The 20,856-nt window shown below is 34.9% G+C and overlaps 2 protein-coding genes and 1 long non-coding RNA gene across 3 annotated transcripts; all 3 read left to right on the top strand.

The window, feature by feature from the left end:
- Positions 1 to 277: 277 nt before the first annotated feature.
- LOC136804859 (uncharacterized) lies at positions 278 to 1,233 on the top strand. The gene is made up of 4 exons (XR_010846303.1): positions 278 to 367; positions 561 to 611; positions 799 to 900; positions 1,187 to 1,233. It is a non-coding gene; the product is annotated as an uncharacterized lncRNA (long non-coding RNA).
- Positions 1,234 to 1,396: 163 nt separating this feature from the next.
- LOC136804842 (uncharacterized) lies at positions 1,397 to 7,020 on the top strand. Its single transcript, XM_067061363.1, has 18 exons — positions 1,397 to 1,475; positions 1,663 to 1,707; positions 1,825 to 1,884; positions 2,025 to 2,081; positions 2,319 to 2,450; positions 2,604 to 2,675; positions 2,861 to 2,964; positions 3,067 to 3,150; positions 3,347 to 3,391; positions 3,563 to 3,601; positions 3,897 to 3,965; positions 4,155 to 4,220; positions 4,479 to 4,511; positions 4,729 to 4,764; positions 4,919 to 5,064; positions 6,035 to 6,123; positions 6,211 to 6,318; positions 6,765 to 7,020. The coding sequence occupies exons 1-18, from the start codon at positions 1,451 to 1,453 to the stop codon at positions 6,818 to 6,820; spliced, it is 1,266 nt and encodes a 421-aa protein (XP_066917464.1). The 5' UTR covers positions 1,397 to 1,450; the 3' UTR covers positions 6,821 to 7,020.
- Positions 7,021 to 12,431: 5,411 nt separating this feature from the next.
- On the top strand, positions 12,432 to 14,602 carry LOC136804865 (uncharacterized). The gene is made up of 4 exons (XM_067061380.1): positions 12,432 to 13,009; positions 13,278 to 13,340; positions 13,517 to 13,916; positions 14,203 to 14,602. Exons 1-4 carry the CDS (start codon positions 12,868 to 12,870, stop codon positions 14,561 to 14,563), a joined length of 966 nt encoding a protein of 321 aa, XP_066917481.1. The 5' UTR covers positions 12,432 to 12,867; the 3' UTR covers positions 14,564 to 14,602.
- Positions 14,603 to 20,856: the final 6,254 nt, after the last annotated feature.

Genomic DNA, 20,856 nt, shown 5'->3' on the forward strand with positions numbered 1-20,856 from the left:
TTTCGATATTGCTTTGCTTGATATGCTTGCTTTGGTAACCAAAATCAATCGTAACTGCATGGTAACGAATAGTCACGTCAAGGGAGAGGTATATGCCAGAAATGCAGAAATGTAAAAACGATTAAATTCAGAATCTGTCCATGGTTTACACTTATGAGCTCTTCATAATCGCAACGTTAAGGTTTCATCGTGATCAGCCTGAAAAAGTTAAATATAAATATTTGTGATGAGATATTTTATATGAATAAGCTCGAATTTATTTCAGAACTTGAGCAGACCCCTTCTCAGAAGTCGGAATTAGAGCAGTCCACTTCACAGACGTCAGAGTTAGATGAACCATCGCCTAAACAGAAGAAAAAGACTACTGGTTGGTGCAGCAGATTTCAAATTGATATTCCCTTTAAGTAGAATTTTTAGGACACCCTTGCCAAAAAATCAAATCAGCTTATCTTCTGTCAAAGATTTTCAGGTCCCGAAAGTTCAAATCAAATTTTGGAAATACAAATAATGGGGAATATTTTTTAAGGACAGAAACAAAATGAAATTTTACACTTTTTTAGCAGACGGCAAGGACAACATAAAAAAAAGAAAAGTTAAAGAAGGACCCAAAAGTATGTTTCTAGTAGTGTATTTTTCTTTTTCCGAAGAACGAATTTGTGTTGTCTGTCTGTGAATTTCACTCAAATTGTAGGAATTGTTGAAAATAAACATGTCAAAAGTCCTCAAGTATGTACGTGATTCATTCAGAAAAATAAGATTCGGAGTATAAAGAATGCACAAGGAATTTTTGTAATTTAGAAACAACAAAGAATAAAGAAGCAAACGACATCAAGAAAGCTAAACTGGAAGCCAACAATATCTTGGGGCAAGAGCTCATGTCCTCGATTAATGGTGAAACATGTATGCAATTTCATAAATTCCGTAACATAAAATACTATAGAGGGTTCAAACTTTTTAGAGAGAGCACACAATTCCGTGACCAACTAGGAATATAAATTTTTTATTATTTTAGTAAGTTCTAATTAACTCCAATGAAACACCTTTATCATACTCGATACAGAACAGATACATAATACAAATACCACAAGAAATTCAAGAAATTTTCAGAATAGAAAATTAACAACAACAGAAATTAAAAACAGAAAATTTCGAAAAAAGGACGATAGAAATTTTTCATCACTTTCAGCTCAAAACGAAGAATTGAATGACGAAGAATTGAATGACGAGCTATTGGACAGCATTTTGAAAAGAACAAAGGACCAATATGGTAGGTAGCATTTACTTAAATCTAACCTCGATGAAATTAGAAGTAGAAAGACATTCACATTCACTTCACTTAATTAAGTCTTGTTATTCCAAAAAAAAAATTAGTTGAGGAGTACTGAATTATTTATTATATCCATGTCTTTTTATTTAAGGGTCAGATATCTCTAAAAGTCTGTTCTCCCCCATGAAGAAAATCGAAGGAAATGAAGGTAAGGCAGGAATCTGTTACCAAACTTAGTAGCTCAAAAGATCAATTTTTCACGACATAATTCAACTTTTTCATGCCCTGCCATTTATTCTAATGTTGACAATTTGTTAAAACATAATTGAAATTGAGCTATCATTTCATTAGATTTTTTTTCAAAAAAGCTTACAGCATTAAACATTGATTTTCAGCAATCAAGAGTACAAATTCACCAGAAGAGAGGCTGAATGTTTCCAGTAAGACTCCATTTTTAAGTCTGAAAATTTAATATAATTATTTCTTTCAATATAAATTTTATTTTCACTTTCCCCCTTAACGTTAATTTAATTAAAATAATTCTCTTTTTTTAACAGACTACTTGGGCGGAAAAGACAAGAACCCAAAAGTTAACTTAAGAGAACAAATCGAAACAAGTAAGTTTTTTTCCTTCCAAAAGCTTGAGATAAACTAACAATGTTGTGTCAAAATCAAAGAAAAACACCAGGCTTTTCTTATTAGGAGTTAAAAGATAAGGCCTGTAACAACAATAAATGGTTGTTCCATTTCTTTTTAGCAGCGTCACCACTCAACCAAGATGAAGATTTGGAGGAAAACAAGTTTGATTTTAAAGGTAATTAAAGAATTTTATTGCAACTTTGTAGCCTGATACCTTACTTGCATTTAGGGCAGGGCGTAAATAGAAATTCCCAAATTTTGTGGATTAATAATATTTGCTAATCAGATCAGCAATTTGAAAAGTTTGTTAAATTTATTTAAAATGATCCTAAAATACTTATCATAGCAGATTGGCAATTTATTTGACGAAAATATATCAGCTGCATTACAAAATCTTTCTGGTTTATTTCAGTATCTACAAAAGTAGTAGAAGTACAAGAAATAAACCAAGAAGAATTGCACACAACATCAGAAGCAGATAGAGAAAGGTCCCCAATAGTTAAAGGAGCATCGCCAGAAGCAGACTATTTAACAATGAAAAGATGTAATGGCTTTTGTAGATATTAAATTATTAGTTAACACCAACTTTTTTGCCTTTTCAGTACATATCCATGGAATTAGTTCTGTTGTATTTCAACGAAATCTATTTTTTAAAGCAGTTGAAATAAAATATTATTTAAATTTCTTTTTTTTTAAGTTAAGAGATGTGAGAACTGTGAAAGACTTGAAGACCAATTGCAAGAGGCACAAGCAACTATCAAGAAGCTGAGTAAGATTTGAAAGTTCATAAAGATTTGTTTCAAATATTTTTTTTTATTTGTCCCCAAAATATAACCATCCCACTATTTGCCAGAAAGTTTTTGATATGATGATAAAAAAACAGAAATATATCCCCTGTTCCATTTCTAATACCCTGCTACATTGGAAAATTAAAACTATCACTGACCTTTTTAGACAACAAACTTGACACAATCAAGGACACGTTACTGATCGATCTGGTCAGCATCACAGACTCAGTAAAGTCAACATTGGAGATGGACAATCAGAGTCAAAGCGAGGTACCAATCTAAAAAATTTACAATTTGCGCAATCAATATTTCTATTATCAAAACATTTAAGAATTTTCATAAAACTGCTTAATTTTTTTTTCATTTGTCTAGTATGTTCCAGAAACAAAACAAAAGCCTAGCTGTCAAAGAGAGCTTCTTCCAAGTGTAGCTATCAACCCAAAAAGCAATTCCAAGGTAAAATTACTTTATCAGACACACTTAAGGCTTTCATTAATTTGCTTATAAAAGGAAACAAAACTACAATGAGTTATTATCAGTTATTATATGCAGTCTTGTAATAATCTAGATACTCACACAGTCCTTCTAGTGTCCGATCGAATGTCTCTATCAACAAGTTTGATATGATGCTGACTTCTTGTTTATTTTTCAGAAAACTCATATGGTACCAATCGCCTATTCTAATCCTCAGATAAAGGTAGTTTAGATTGAATATCCTGTACAATAAAAAAAAAGTTTAATTAAGTGAGGGTTTAATCTTTAACTGTAATTACCACAACTAAATTTACACTTCAAATGCAGACCCCACCAATTCAAGCTAGTGTCTAAATAAATTTGAAAATTTATTAAAGAATCATTATTTTTCCAGAAATCACAGGATAAACCTTTCATGAAAAACAGACCAAAGGTACTTAACATTATATTAACTTAATTTTAATTAAAGAGGCTCTAGTCCAGCTTTCCAACATTCTTAAAGGGCCCGAGTCCCCCCACACACCAATTAATAAATTTTTAAGCAATTTCAGCTCATGTTCTGTAATAACTTGGTGAACTACTTGGCTGGAAAAATTCTTTGCATGGTCTTAAATTATGTACCACATCTACTGTACAACAAAAATATGTGCTATAAATGAAAAGAAAACTTCTGGTTTAGATTAACATATAAACCATGAGTAATCTTACCTTTTCTTCTGTATATTCAGGCTTGTCCAGTAAAGAAATCAAAACCAAAACATTTGACAAGCACTATAACGCATAGTCCGCCACCACTGGTATGTAACACCTTTAAAGAATAATCAAAAGAATTTTCTAAGTTAGCTTTCAGATGAATGAATTTAACAATTATTAAACCTATAAAAAGGTAGAGACTTGTTGTATCCAAAGTATATGAAAAAATCTTTTCCACACAAAATGATAGGAAATTTTCATCTTACCTTTTTCCCCACTTTACTGACTTTCAGGCTTGTCCAATGAAGAAATCGCAGACCAAACAATCGACAAGCTCTGTAGTTAACAGCTCACCACTGGTATGTTAACATCTATGAAAAATAATTAATATCCTTCATGTTAATGTTAAATATAAAGATTTTATTTTGAGAATAACCGTGGCACGACGGTGGGACCAAAACACAAGCATAGCCAATTTACATTAGTTGGAATTTGCAAAATTGGCAAAATCAAATTTCACAGAAATAATTTTGATTATAAGCTATCACTAAGATAAGTAATTTTGCAGACTTTTGATAAATTCAAGTTCTATGCACCTTTACTTTCAATTTATTCAGGTTTCTGACCAGCGTTGCAATCAAGAAAGAAGGGTAAGTTTTTTTACGATAGCAGGAATTTCACTGTGAATCCCCTGCAATTTACAAAACTTTGTACAACCAAGCTTTTATTGAAAAGTTTTACTCAAGTTTCATCTGGAACTAATGATATCCTATTCTGTTCAATTTAAAACATTGTCAATAATTTTATTTCAATAGTTTGAGACAGGTTGAGAAATAAACAGTGAACAAATAATTCTAATTATTATAGGACTCCATCAATGACAGTCAAGAATTATATGAATTTGTGAGTACAAAGAAGTTTACCTTTTACTACCTTTTTAATGACAAAATTGATTTTGTAAAGTCATTTGACATCCTGAAGACATTAAATTCATTGAAATTTTGAGTTTTCACTGCCCTGGCTGTATGCTAAGTTTTCAGTTTTCTTTTGATTTTAGCCAAGGGCCCTGGCTTACACCAAAACATTGATTGTCACAGAAAATCAATTCAAATTCTTGATGTTAAAGTCGAAATCATTCACGTGTTGGAAAAAACTTGTAAACAGCATCATGACCATCATGTTCACTGAAGATCAGATGGCAAAGTAAAAAAAGCTTTTTTTATTTAAAAATTCCTGTCAAAATTTATCCATATCAATTTTTTTCTGGAAGAGCCCAATTTAACCTTAAAGGAATTATCAGATGATTTTTGATATTTGGCTTAGAGATACCTGTTATGGTCCTAAGAAACACCTCCAAAGTTTTTGACCCAATTATTTTCTCAAGCCAGGATATTTGACTTTGATCTTCAAAAGCTTTACTTGATAACAAAAGAAATTCAAAGTAAAGACTGTAAAGACTTATTTTAAGACATTTAAAAGTCAAATATCTCAGCTTTTAATTTGAAAAATTGGAAAAAATTATTTTTTGCGGGTTCAGATTTTGCGGGTTCAGATTTTTCGTGGTTTTGCCGAAAAACAGCGAAATCACTAAAAATTAGTTCCTCTCCAATACTGTAACCAGACAATCTCAATCGAACGGAATCAATGATCGAACCAAATTGAACGCAATCGACTGATTGAAATTAGATTGTCTAACGCAATCTCATCATCTCAATCGGACGTCAAAATTTCAATCGGTCGATTGCGTTCGATTTGGTTTGATTGTCGGTTCTGTTCGGTTGAGATTGTCTGGCAATAAGGTATTTTCTACTAATGAAGAGTATATAGTAGGGGCAGTTCCAGAAAAAAAACCGTTACCCGCTATGGACGACTGGGTTTTTTGGATTTTTTTCACTTGGAAATCCTGAAAATTTTGAAAAAGGTTTCGGAAAATCAAGACTTTTCCTAATTATTTAGTCATATGTATCGAAAAGTCCATAAAATTTGCTTTATTTTCTTGCCAAGTATCTGAAAATCAAGGATTTTCCCATAAAAAATCTTGAATGTTAAAGGAAATGCTTAAGTTTTTCAAAAGTAAATTGTTATGGAAAATCCATGTCGTCCACAGGGGGGTAACCGACTATAACTTGAACCACCCATTATTTATGACAATTTTTTTTCTCAACAATTTCAGTTGTTCAGCACAGGGGATGCCCAATCAGAAGAATCAAGACCAGGAATGTCGGCCAGCTTTACCAAACTTGACCGTCGAAGAAATAATAGGTAAAAGTTACACTTACCTTGAATTGACTTGGTGACTTATGATTCAGTCAAAAAATCAGGCTAATTAAGTCTCCATTCTGTTTCCAGCACACATCCAAAACAAGTTCAAAGACAAACATGGGATGATAGTGGTCCAAAGAAACGAGATAACGAAGACGGTCAATACCAAGTGCGAATCAATCAGAAGGAAATTGAGTAAGTTATTATACTATTTATCTCAGGATTGTTCTGATTCCTCATGATTTTCAATGGATCAATCGTATCCTGCTGAAATTTTTTGCCACAAAGTCCGAGCCGGATCCTTTCTTTCACGTGTTCAGAATTTTATTTATTTACGGCAGCCGAGAACATTCGATTATTCTATCCTATCGGGCGTTTAAAAGTGGGCGTTTAAATTTTAGATGAATGTGTTGTGATTTAATTTCTTGATAAAAAAACAACGAACTACTCATTTTATTTTTCAATAAATATTGATTAATTAAATGAAAGGTGATGGATCCTAATTCAAACGACCAAGAATCGAAAATAATCTTAACGCCCATCGAATGCGCCCGCCCCCATTCGCATTTGTATCACTTTTATAATCTGATGGCGGATTGGCGAACGCCCGCACTAACTTATTTTATTTCTTCTCATACCAGGACTCAAAGCGATGAAGAAGAGTGGAGTGGAGGACAAAGAGGATAGTATAAATTAGTTGTTTTTTTATTTACAATGTGTTTATGTAATCCTGCTAGCATTTTTTTTCTTTATATTTGACCTTCTCTTCTGTAAATTTTAATTCCTATGTTTAGCAGCTGGAAATAGAAAATAACAATTAACGTAACGCAAAGACAAAGTAAAGTTGATTTAAAAAATATCCTGGAGAAGCCAATTATTATGCTAGTGAGTGCAATAAGGTTTAAGCTGGTACATAAACTATGATTTATTTGAACAGTTTCCAGATCTTCCTCTGTATACTTATAAGTTTTATAAGGCAGGGAAAGGGTAGCTACATCATCCACAAGATCACATGTTCAGATTTCTTAATTTTTTCATCCAGGCCCCTTCTGCCCTGGGCCTCTTGATCAAATCGTCTAAAAAAGGCCAAAAATATACCCTAAGGGGAGAAATTTTGGTGGGAATTTAATTTGTTGGGTGGCTGAAAATGTTTTTTCGTAGGTAATTTAATTTGAAAGCTAATTTTGGCGAGAATGTAATTTGGTGGATTTCAGACAAATAGACTGCATTTTGACTAATCTGCAATTTTAGTTAAATTGTTCAATCTGCAAAAATATTCAACGTTTTCAAGAAAACCTAAAATTTGGAAATTGCAGACTATAATCTGCAGTATTTATGGAAATGCAGATTGTTTCAGACTGCAATGTGTCATTTGCAGACTATGCAGATCACAAAAATGATCTGCAAATTTTAATCTGCAAATCAGTCTGCAATTTGCATAGTCTGCAAATTGATAGTCTGCAATTCTAGATCGGCACATTGTTAGTCTGCAAAAGTAATCTGCAAATGACACATTGCAGCAATGAGTTTTGCAGATTATGCAGACTAACAATGCAGACTATGAAATTTTTCTTAAGGGTAAATCTAAAAACGATGCATGGTTTCCATGGTGCTCAACTTTGAGATCTAATTCTTTAGGGTAAATCTCTTTGTAGCAATTATGAAACTCATCTCTGTCATTTAAGGCACACAAATCATCAATAAATCTACCTACAGAGTGAAAGTTATAGGCACTAGGCGAACTAGCAGAAATGAGACCTTTGACATACTCAGATTCAAAATGGTACAAAAACAGATTTGCCCAAAAAGGAGCAGGATCTATTCCCATGGGAATTCCAATGCACTGTTTAAGGATAGAATTGCCAACTTTGAAAAAGCAATTTTTTATCAGAAAGGACACACACTCAGACAGTGAAGTACTAGTAAAGAACCTATCATCCTTCCCTTTTGTAGTCCAGTATGCTGAAGTATTTGAAAAACCAAGTTTATTTCTACAACCTAAATCAAACACAAAGTTAATAATTTTGGTTAAAATTTCAATGAGAAGATCGTGTGGAAGGGTTGTGTACAGTGTTGCAAAATCGAATGTCGAAATTCGTTTTGCTTTTTTCTTGGCATTGATTCTGTTAAGATGTCCAATAACAGGCGAAGAATTTTTTTAACTATATATAGTCAAGAAGTATAAAACCTTCAACTACTCAAAATGGAAACAATAAAGACAAAACTCACAAAACAAGAAGACAATATAAATACAACAAAAATCTAGAATGAACATTCACAGAAAATCAATCAGGTTTGAATTGAAAAGGAAAAATGATGACATAGAAATCCACCAATGCAAAACTAGTGATCTAAAGTGACTATAAGGAAGAAAGCGACTCAATATGAGTTAAGACGGAAAGAAGTAACTCAATATGAGTTAAGACGGAAAGAAGTAACTCAATATGAGTCAAAATTTTTTTTAAGAAAACACATTATCTGTTCCTCAGTTTTCGACCTACACAGGATTTCGGCCTTTTACGAAGATATCCTCCTATATGATGGAAATAGGGTTGTGTAGGTAGGCCAAGCAGTGTTAATTAGACACCACCACAAATAAGAAGATGTAAAAAGATGTGTTTAGTGAAAGTATGAAATGCGCGCAAATATAAAATAACCTAAAACTTAAAATCCATGGAACCAGCCGAAAAAACTAAAATAACAATGAGAAAAGAAGTATACTTTCTACTAGACAAAGTTGCCACACCTTTGACACGTTTCTGCCACAACGTTGTAGAAAGCATACTAGAAGGGAAGGAACTGGGATTGGATCGCCACTATCCAACCCTGTGGCTCTCACACACATTTTACAGTTCAAAGAAGAAGATGGAAAAAGTGGGAAAAGAATGAGAATTTAAAAAATGGGACTACTAGAACCCGGTTCGAAGCCCCGTTCCCCCGTGACCGCTCACCGCAAAAGCTGGCGAACGACTGAATCTTGAGAAAGTTGAAATCTTGCAAGTTCTGAAATATGACGGACAATCACCCTACGAAGACTGCAATCTAGCTTTGCGTTATCAGCACCCTGACGGCGCATTCTTTCAATGAAAACTTTAGCTTTAACTTTCAGGTCCTCAAAAAGTAACGTTGATCGAGCAATCCTGAGAAGTTCACCAACAAACAAAGAATAAAAAATGGATACAGGCATGTTGCTATCTTTATGTGGCATTCGCACTATAGAAAAAGGAAAAGCGTTGCGCTTATCAAACAACTTGTAAATAAAAATCCCGTCTTTGATGGAAATATCTAGGTTTAAAAAAGAAGCATGAGATCCAGAATGTTCAATTTTGAGTTCAAGTTCATCTGGATAGATTTCTCCATACACAGATTGGAACAAGTTCCCATCATTGATAGCACACAAATCGTCAATGAATCTCTTTGTTGAATGAAAATGGCGAGCTTTAACCTTATCTTCTTCAATGAGCTTGCTCATGTACCGTTGTTCATACTAAATAAAATAAAGATGAAACATAAAAAGGGGCTAATATTTTTATAATTATACGTTTTTTACTATTTTTTTGAATTTTTCTAAATATATAAATCAAGCCAATCAAACATTCTGTCAAGAAATGAGAATTTATTGCGAAAAAGAACTAGCAAACCAATAGACATTCAGTTAAAAAAGCCAAACAGAAACAAGCACAGTAATCACATAAACACAAACACCAAAAACCCTCCAAAACCCAACAAAAATGTAATGCTATCTGGAGTCCCCGACTGACAGGCACAGCGGCTTTAAACAACATGTTTTAAGGACGTCCAACACTCAGCCTCCCCCACATTCCATAACCCTGAACCAACCCGCAGTCCAAACAAACTAACAAACATGGAAAAATAAACAAAAACTCGCACACAAAAGAAACAAAAAAGGGGTTAAACAACAGACAGAATAAACAAAGAAACAAACAAGTATCAAAAAACACAAATTTTCAAAAAGTAGACCCAGAACCCGGTTCGACACCTAAAGTCCAAAATGCCGTGCAGCCGTCCGCACAGGAAAGAACGAAAAAGAAAATGACTGAGAAAACTAACATACAATACATAATATAAAAATGTTTAAATTTTTCAAAAAATGCAGTTGCGCTAAAAACCATTTAAAGATTCTCCAAATGTCATGAAAGTCTCTGGAAATCTATCAAAAGACTTGACAATTTGTTTTCGCAAGAAAGATGTTTCAGCTCCCTGATTGAGCGGGTGCATGTCACTAGTCCGACACTTTCTAGTCCGACAGTAAAATAGTCCGAATCTATAAAATAAATTTAAAATTTGGAAGTCTTTTTTTCCGACGTCACTTTTGTCCGAAAAAGAAAGATTTTGAGTGTCAAATGTTGAATAAGGGTTTTTCACTAAGATAATATTAATAAAAGTTGATTTTGGCGAAATTTTGACATAATTAGAAATAAAGGAACAATCAGGGTTGCAAATCACTAAAGAAGAGTCGTAAAAACAGCTAAATCCAATTTCTTGACTCTTCTCCACGGGATTAAGGCGGGGTCAAAATGCTTGCAACGTTACAAATCATTTTCAGAAGCTCATTTTGGGCTCAAACGAAGCGTATGACTAAGTAGAATAGGATTCAGTCTAGGCAGATGTTTTTTCATTTTGAAATTTTGCGTAATTCGCAAAAATCCTCAATTTTGCGCTATTTTGATGACGTCATAAAAATTGAAATCCTAATAACTTTTGATATAATTATCAAAATAATTTCAAATCATCCGTTTGAATAGTTCTAAAATTCTGGGCAGAACATCTTCAAAAAGAAGAGTGTATCTAGCAATGCGTAGGACCTCAGAATATATAGAACTGTAAAAGATGATAGATGGTAAATCTTTATGTGGCATTCTCACAATGAAAAAGAGAAAAGCGTCTTTCTTGTCAAACAATTTGTAGCGTAAGATGTTATTTTCAATGCTTACATCAAAATCCAGAAACGTTGCCAAATAACAAAGTTCTACTCACCTTTATCGGGGGTAGCTTTCAGCAACTGGTGTTTTCTTGTCATAAATGATCGGTTTTTATACGATTCGTTTTATGACGCCAAATATTAAATCTGACGAGATGTTTCCATTCCTCGTCGCCCCATTGGCTTTCTTGGAAGAACACATAAGGAAACAACATCATATAAGCAACTTTTTGAACAGAAATAAATGAAAAAATAAAACATTATACGGCATAAGATTCTCAATCCCCTTTGGTATCAGCTTATGTAGGGCAATCGCCCACACATCTTAACGAATCCAACTCGGAGGTTAAAGAGGCACTCGCACTTCCGGTCTCATTCTATTGTCTACAACATCACAACACCTTTCCCAGTAAGCACGCGACGGTTTTGCGATCGTCGTTTATTTTTTACACCGAAAAATATGAAAAAAGCCCATTACAAGATTGAACGGTTGGATATTTGACCCCTTGCATGTAGTTTTCCGTGCGCTGCGATCGCACCTTTTGGCTTCAATCCTTTTTGCTTTTAGAGAAAAGAAAACGCCATTAATAAAATGTAGCAAATCTTGGATCTTGGATCTTGTTATTACTAATTACTTTGGTTATTATTTTATATTTTGGGGCTGATGTAATCTCCCTTAGGGTATTTATATCAATTGCTTCACACCTTGTGTAATTATTACTATTGCTGAAGGTTAAAGGTTCGCTTCTAGCCTGTCGAGCTTTAGCATGGGCGGCCGCCGAAGCAAAATTCTCCAGAAGTAAGTATAAGCCTCGCCCAGTTTTCAGATCATGGCAGAAATCGTCGAGATCTCGGGGGCAGAAGCTTACCTTCTCCAAGGGCAGGGTCAGAAAAACTTGCTCCATGCCCTTCCAGGGGCAGAGCAATCCTTTGCCATGGGCACTATGATCCAACTTTCACCGTTTCAGGAGTGAAATTAAAATCTAGCCTTCCTGCTGCCGCCATCTTTACGATTATCGCTAGCTTCTGAAATAAACTTTTACGGAAACGAGAATCTTTATTTGCACCCGTTTTCCGCCCCATCCCGCCCCCGTCAAATAAAAAAACGCCCCTGTATACCACTGTTGAATTTCTCAATCGCGGTACCAAAACATTTAACGCGCGCGTTGCAAAAAAAAATTACAAATTCAAAATGGCGGAGAAACGTGCTTTCCTTGATCCTATTCTTGACATCGGTGAAAATGAGTGTGTTGTTTGTAAAGGAAAAGTAGGAAGCTGTCATAAGTCAGTTTGTGATAATTATGTCCATGCTTTTTGTGGAACAAACAATGAAGATGAAGAAGGGTTTGAGGCACCCAATGTCTGTTTTAACTGTTCACCAACAACTGTCAATAATGCCATGGATAAAAATGATGAACATCAAGTTGTGACTGTCGAAGATAATGACCACTCTGATAATGAAAACGATAACAGTAGTAACAGTGATAAAACTAACACTAAAGATAAGAAAAAAAGAAAACTATCTTCAAGCTCAGTAAATAAAACAGGTATTTATATTTACTTTTTTTTGGTCATGTTTTTGGTCTCTAGTTTGGTTATAAACCTCATTATACTTACCTTTAGGTGCTTGGAACTTCTTCAACAACAATGCAAGTGACCCTGCTCCTAAACCAAAAAAGTCCAAGTCAAGTGATGGCAATACCAAGAAATATTATTGTCTCAAATGTTGTGCAGAACTTACCTGGGGTACAGACTCACATAAAAAGCGACATCTCCAGCAGAAACATAAAGATGAAAATGAAATGGATGCTTTGCATTCCATTGTAGAGTTTGACCATGAGCTAGCAGTCAAGAGAAGAAATGCAGGCTTAAAAGAAAAAGCATCAAAAGCATCAGATGATTCATCCATGCTATCTAATAAACCAGAGAATACAACAGATTCAGGTACAAAAATTTCGTTGTACTTCATATTTTGCCAAATATAATTCAGCAAAAGAAAATTTCTAATGAAATGTGAATATTAAAAAATCTATAATACCGATTTCTGAGTCATTTAGGTCAGATTAGATTAGTACTAGTTTGTTATAAAATGCACTGGTTTTCTCCATTAGAAATTGTGATTTGTTGTTTTGTGTTTTTGAAGTATTCATTTCTTCCTTGTTTGATTAGACTTGGTTGTGTTACTTTGTCAAACTTTTTACTTAATTTGTAGGAGATGAAATTCTTTCCTCAACACTAAACAATGACATTTCAGCATCAGACCAGACTTTTGATGGTAAGTATGATATTTGAAATTGAAATCATTTGGGTTATAATGTGTACTCAGAAAAGATTCGAACTTTATTTTGAAATGACTAGTTTTTCCTCCTATCAGATAGTGTTGTAAGTCTCTTTGACATGATATGTGTGTTTCATATCTTAAAGATTTTAAACAAATTCCTTTATTTCTAGGTGAAACATCTTTCTCTACAACTCCAGAGCCAGTGGGGCAAGAAGAAGAAGCTACTCCTAAAACATCTAATGCGCTACATGAATCTTCTTCGTCAAACGTACAGGCTTCTTTAGACCGATTTATGAAACCGAAAGCTCCAACAGATCCTTTGATGAGTGAGTTAGCTCAAATAAAATCTATGCTATCAGAGCTTACTTTAAACCGTTCTTCAAACAATCTTTCGAAACCAACATATGGTAACGACAGCACGAAGAAAGATAGTATGAAGGAAGCTAACAATTTGCTTGATCTTTCGCTGAATGCGGATTTGAAAGTAGAAATGAAAGATGATGGTGGATGTTTTGTCCAATGCTTGACTTGTAATTACTTTCTACAATCTTCCAAAACAAAATCCGCTTCGTAAGTCCTATAAATTCTTTCTACTTTCACAAATTTTGATGAAATTAAATTCTGTAGTGAACTGTTTGATGATTTGATTTTGATCTTGACGGTAATTAGTTAATTGTTATAATGTCAATTCTAAGCGATTAGTTTAAGAGCCCTAATTTCGATATAAAAACTAAGGAATTAATGAATTTCAGGCAGGATTCATGGCAACTTAGTTCGATAACTGTGTTTTCATACTCGATTACGAACTTCATGTTGTATGAAATGTATTTATATTGATATCTATTGTTATTATCAGATCTTGCTGCTCCATCAACCTTGGCAATGGAATCCACTACAATAAATTTAAAACGTCAGACCTGGTGGCTGGAACGAAGGCTGAAAATTGCCAACCATGGTACAGCTTTAAGAATTATATACTGGCCCACTTCAACTTTCCGGGAGACAAAGGAGAAGGGGTTTTGCATTTCAAAGCCAAGCAGTTCGAAATCAAAGACCGTCGAAAAAAAAGCTTACAAATGGAAGTGACAAAAAATGTAGTAAGCACCGCATTAACCGTTTGCAAGGTCAAATCAGCTGGTCTATCCTTTGAAACATTGTTAAGCTTAGTATCAACGTGTGGTGGTGACATCGGAAACATAGGTCATGGAAGATATTAAATTTAATTCTTTTGCTGAAATATTTTTTAAATTCGGTTTTGAAAAAACTGTATTGAAAATCAGTTTTGTTCCACTCCTCCTATCCTTGGAGATATTGATTGTCTCCAATCTTTTCTCTGGTAGATTTTGAAATTAAAGTGTGTTCAATTTTTTAACATTTGGCAAACTTAGGCTTGGTATATGCTTAGGCAATGCTTAAGTTTTTGAAAGATTTGAGCTTAGGTATGTTTATAGGCGATATGCTTATAAAAACGTATGCAGGTTTTTCAAAAGTTAGAATTAAAATCGTTTTTAGAAACCTATTTCCTGATATCATTGATGCGGCTTACCATTACGTCATGAAACAAACGATAGAATTTTTGCAAACACCGTTGTTGTGTACAGGACTCTGTCCACACATAGCTGTTGCCTCGGACAAGTCTACCCCTGGTCGAGAATTACTTTCAGCGCTGTCTTGAAAATAGGTTTTTTCATGAATAGGGGTATTCTTATGAAAATAGGTTCCTCAGAAAGAGGGAAAAAGTGGTAAACAAAAGAATTAAACAAATGCGCTCTTAATCATTTTAACACCACTCCTTCGCAAAGCCTTTATCAGCAAGGGGGTTTTTTTGTTCATCTTGTTATTATTTTTTGTTTTTTTTATAAGAACAATCAAAAAATATATTTCTTATCTAAAAAGCTTAACCGAGCACTTGTGAGAAGTGAAATGTGGGGCAGTTGACGTGATGTCAACTCAAAGCTGAATCACGGGGGAAATAAAATATTCTAGTTAGAAGGGGGTGTTGGGTTGGAGATTGCTGGGGGACGACTACTACATTTTTAATTTTGCATGACGTGATTTGGACTTTCTTACGTGATGGCTGATTCGAAATTATTTTTGGCGTGATGGCGTTATCAGCATTTCGGCTTAATGTTATGTTCATCATAATGGAAAAAACAAACTGTCGCAAGCTTTTATTAATCGTAACAGTGCAGCGTAGTATACTTTTTGAAAAAGCAACGAGTCAAAAATCGGTAAAGAATTTTTTGATGACATACATAAATTAATTTAATTTGTTTTTCTTTTGAGAACTTGAGAGTTTTTATAATATCTTTCAGAAGTTTGGATTGTTAATGGGTAAGTCCGGTAGATAACAGGCAACTAACCGCTTAACAAATTAAATCTACTTTTGCAGCGTTTTTTGGGTTAGTTTTGGTCCTTTTCTGTTTTGAACTGGCAATCGGAAAGATCCGGGAATGAGAAAGTTTAAGCATCCTACGGTAATGTTTAAAAACCTTGCGCTTGCGAACACGAGGCTTTCGTTTCGTGCGTAACCGTTTGTTTTTACAATTGATTTAAGGAGGGGCGTTGAAAAGAAGGGGGTGATTATTCGAAGTAATACCGTATGTCGTTTCCTTTGACATATACGGATATATGCGTATATTTAGTTCAATAAAAATGCTCCGACTCTATAAGTGAAGCAAAATCTTTACATACTTAAAATTTTCTATATTATCAAAAAAAAGTTTAGAAAAATGTTATATAATATTCAATTTACACGAAACGGATGGAGGTATATATTTTTTTACTTAAAAAAGTCATGACGAGGATAGCAACCTTCTATATGCCGATCAGCGGGTCTCTATCAGAGTTTTAGAGTTTAACCTGATGCAACAACAAAATAAGCATGTTTCGACTAAGTGAATAATGTCGTTTAACAAGAAACAGGAAATATTCTTCATAAATCACCAATTGCAATTTGAAACACAACAAAACATAATAAAGTTGGAGATGACAAATGAATTGACATCTGATGCATTTAAGAGAGCATTTGAGAGCATACAACGCACTAAAACAGGTGAAATATTTGAGGTAAACAAAACAAAAAGCCAAACCGAAAACAGTGAAAGTCAGAAAAAAAGAAAAACACTATTGTTACGGGTCCATCTACCCCAAAAATAAAACCAAAAGAAAAATTTTCATCGCAATAACAAGAACTAATCACTTTCACTTTCAAGTCTATGCATATACTCGGGTGTTCGAGCCATTTCTCGATCAAGAGCGCACCATTTACAGTAACCAATTTCCTTCTCCATCCATTCAGGAGGAGTAATTGAAACAGATCCTGATTTTGGGTGACGAAAATAACCCGACTGTGACTTGTACGAATTACCACAAGAAAGACACATACCTATGTCAAATCCTGTATAGTAATACTTTTGCTTTGTTTCTTCATCCCAGAGATAAGCGTCGAAATCTTTGTCTAAGAACCTCTGCTGAACAACGGTTCGAAACGGATGATTATCTACGATGTGACACCATCTCTTGCAAAGAAGGGCAAGGGTGTTAAGCATGGATTCTTTCTCGTGACAAAGGTCAACGAAAATCTTTCTTAAAGTTTCTACAGGTAGCTCGTTTATCATGGACCCATCAGGGTTATAGCACAAATCGCAAATCACATTGTCAATATTCTCAAAAAACATTTCTTCTTCAAGACAAGAGGGATGAAAAAATTTAAAGCATTTGCTGCATTTTTTCAAGTGAGCAAGATCAGACTCTGGCTGCAAGCAATTACAATGCAAACGTACTTTCCAATCACAATTGGTCTTGATTTCTGAAGATGTTTTATCGCTCAAAAGAATCGCACTCTCAATGCCTCTTCCTGTTTCCAAGAAAGTGACAAATGAACTTAGGAGTTGATCAGGCTTGAAAATACATTCACTTGGATCTTGGTCGGTACACAAAAGATGTGCAATACATAGTGAATATACAGCACTAAGTTCTGCTGTGTCAGCCTGCGGAACATCTATCACCTCAAAATTGATAACCTCACCCGGATATTTTATCAATTTGCGTATTTCTTTTACAAACGAAAATGGATACATAATCAGCCCCTTTTCAGTCACCTCTGATGTAGAACGAAATGGATCGAAAATAAAGATTTTGTCAGTAGGATCTTTCTTCCCGACTATCACGGGAAAGCTACTACTGACAACTAGCCATTGACTAGGATAGACATTCACTATCTGCACAAATCCTTCATCGGGTCCGTAAAAGCCATTTTTCATTCCAACTGATTGAAGATCCGTATATCGAGGTGTCTTAATAAGACCCCCAATAAGGTTCATCAGTTCATGAGAAAAGGCACCACCCGAAAGGATACGACATTTATCTCGTTCATATAAAATAACTTGCATTAATTTGCATTCAGTTTCAACCCAGACATCATCAGGTCTTTTGGAATACTTTGCCGTACGCCTGCGTTTTGTAATTCGATCATCTATTTCGTAATCAGTAAAGCGTCTTCGTTTATTCCTCATCGGATTTTTACGCTGCTTTAATTTGGTATCAATGCTTTCGTCGTCCGTGACATCGTCATCTGTATTCTCTTGATCTTCTACCTCTGAGGGCTGCAAATCAAAAAATTGACTGGTGGATTCAGGGACTGATACAATTTCAGCAAGTTCGTCGACACGTTCTTCAGAAAAACTTTCATCTATAGCGTCTCCAGGTAGACTTTCAGCATTTTCCCACGCTTCTCCAGTTCTGATCCGTCCCAATGAGTCATAATGAATGCTGTCGAATTTGACTGAAAGTTTTTTAAGCCTTTCATTGTCTCTTTGCTTGTTGTTGTGTCCAAGCATAGAACGGAGAAGAAATATATGATTCACTTGACCACACATATTCAAAAAATGTGTCGAATCTTTAAATTTTCGATGCAATTGTTCCTCGACTTGAGTGTTTATTTGACCATGAAGCTCGGGGATGAGTGTTATTCTTCTCAAAACCTCAATTTCTGAATTTGTGTTCCCTTGATGAAACCGATCAAATAAGCAAAAACGCCTATCGCTACCTGTAACAGGATGGCAATTGGGTTCCACATTTTCTGAGCAGGATAAATGATGAATTGGATTCATCCATTTAAATGAACGATTTAAGTTACCACTGCTTGCAGCATCTACCATCTCACCATCCTCAGGATCCTCAACCCTCCCATCAAACGGATGAAACAAGTTACCATCCTGATCACCTTTGTCATACTTCAACGTGTCTCCTCGTCGAGCCCCATTTGCGTGATTTGCAAGTATATGAGCCTTATCAATAACAATTACATTTGGTACGTGTTTGAAAGAAAGGATACCATCAACATAATCTCGGCAACTTTCAGCCCTTATAAGGAATTTTACGTAATACACTATTCCGTGTAAACAAGAAAATGTTAACCATCCACCAGAATGACCCCAAAGCTTAGTGAAGAGCTTTTTAAATCTTGGGCCTTCTTTTTTCATGTTTTTTTGAATACGAGTTAAGATGTCAAGCTTAGAGCCATCACTGTTAAAACCACACGACTTTGCAATACTTTTTACCTTTCTCGAAGTTTCATTACTAAGCATTTCCAGAATTCTTTCTTCACAAACCTCTCTGAAATCATCTTCCATAGTATCTGTACGTGTGGAAACCTTTTTGAATTCGGAGTTCAAAAGTATGGAAGAGTTTTTTGATTTCTCATTCATGAAAGGTGACCAGTTTGTAAGATTAGGTTTGATTTTGGATACTGGTCCTGGTCCAGGGAATGCTCTTCCAATGATTTCGAGTTCTACGTCCTCCCAAAATCTATTAGAGTCTACCTCGCCATCAAAGTCTTCCTCGATCTCATCCTGACCAATTTCCTCCATGGAGCATTTGAATGCAATTTTCCGATTAACATCCGTTACTAATGCCCAGGGATGATCACCACAAATAGAGCATTTGAAAAATACCTCAGCTGTTGCCAAGATTTCAAAAAGCAAAAAAGCATTAGAGACTTTCTGCTGGTCCAAAACACAATCAGTAACAAAAGCCGAAGCGGAAAGAAAAGAGTTTATTGAGTTGTTTTGTAACACATGGCCACGAAGATGCATGCAAAAATCGAAACCAAGTAAAAGAACGTTGTCAAAGTTGTGTATCCCATCCTTACTCTCCTGGTATCGATAGTAAACTTTGCAGGTCGAACAATACTTACTGTATGTCGTAAAACCTGTATATATGCGGTTCAACGTGACTAATCTAGCCTTGCGGGAAACGAGTTCTGGAAGAGGTAAGGTTCTTCTGCAGTAAAAACAACAAGTTTCACTCGGGACTAAATCCCTTGGTATGTCAGAGATATCATTGTTTCTTTTATTCTCAATATCGCACTCAGAGTAATGTTTTCTTTCGCGAACGTACGAGCAGGTTTTAAAAATATCAAATTGAAGGTGGTTTTCATTTTCTATATGCTCATCAGCGATACTGGAATTATTTGAAGACTGTTTGCTTCCCTTATCACATCCAACCAATTCGACTTGGCCAATCCTTTCCACCTCCGGAAGATTTGGTAAAAGGTTCTGCATTTTCAAAAACAAAACTGACAAAGCTTTGTGCACACAAACATATCTTCGTTTGTTACACCTACAGTCGAACTGTCCGGTAAGACAATTGTAAGAAACCACAAATCTCTGCAACCTAGCGTTATAATGTACTGCTTCAGAAAAAACAGAAAGATGAAAATAGTTTCTGACTTTCCAGGGAACGACGACTTCTTTTAATTGTGAATTGGCAGAATTAAACAAATCATCACACTTCTCAACAGTTTCTTCTTTGAAAATCGCTTCCATACCTTCATCAGTTACTGTTTCTCGAATGGATTCTTCAGTCAACTGTATTCGCTGTGGGTACTGAGCATTATCGTCAACGTTGTCTAAATGTTGACAGGAAGTTGCCTTACGATTTTCGCTAGAGACTGCAAAAGCGGTCTTACAAGCATCGTCCTCACAATTAATTACAGGGACCTCAACTTGCAACAACTTTTGGACATGAATAGGATAAGGGATCCCCGTTTTGTTCTTCATGACCATAAATAGAGCGTTTTCTCTATCAACACAGATCGCCTTTGATGGTACACTGTCCCCGTGTTTTGTAGCAACATGTCTTGATAAAGAATCTTTTCGCATTTCAACGTTACAAATATCACATTTGACGAGTACAGGCGGTAAATAATTTAATTTTGATTTCGGAATACGGTAAGACTCTATACCACTTCCACCTCCTTTGACAGTTGGCTGCTCTGTAGATGATTTTTTTCTCGGTCTTCTTTATTTTGATGAGCGCGGTAATGCGACAAAAGGTTACATTGCTGCTTTATTACTTTACCACAATCAGGACAATGGTAATGGTAATGTTTATTATCTTGGTTCGATACACCAATGAAATGGCTTGATTTTTTGCATGCAACAGACATGACATTATTTAGTTTGACTGCGTGTTTTTCAGAAAAATGTGTCTGCCTTAAATGTCG

Source organism: Clytia hemisphaerica, unplaced genomic scaffold, assembly GCF_902728285.1.
Source record: "Clytia hemisphaerica strain Z4C2 unplaced genomic scaffold, Clytia hemisphaerica genome assembly, whole genome shotgun sequence".
NCBI lineage: Eukaryota > Metazoa > Cnidaria > Hydrozoa > Leptothecata > Clytiidae > Clytia > Clytia hemisphaerica.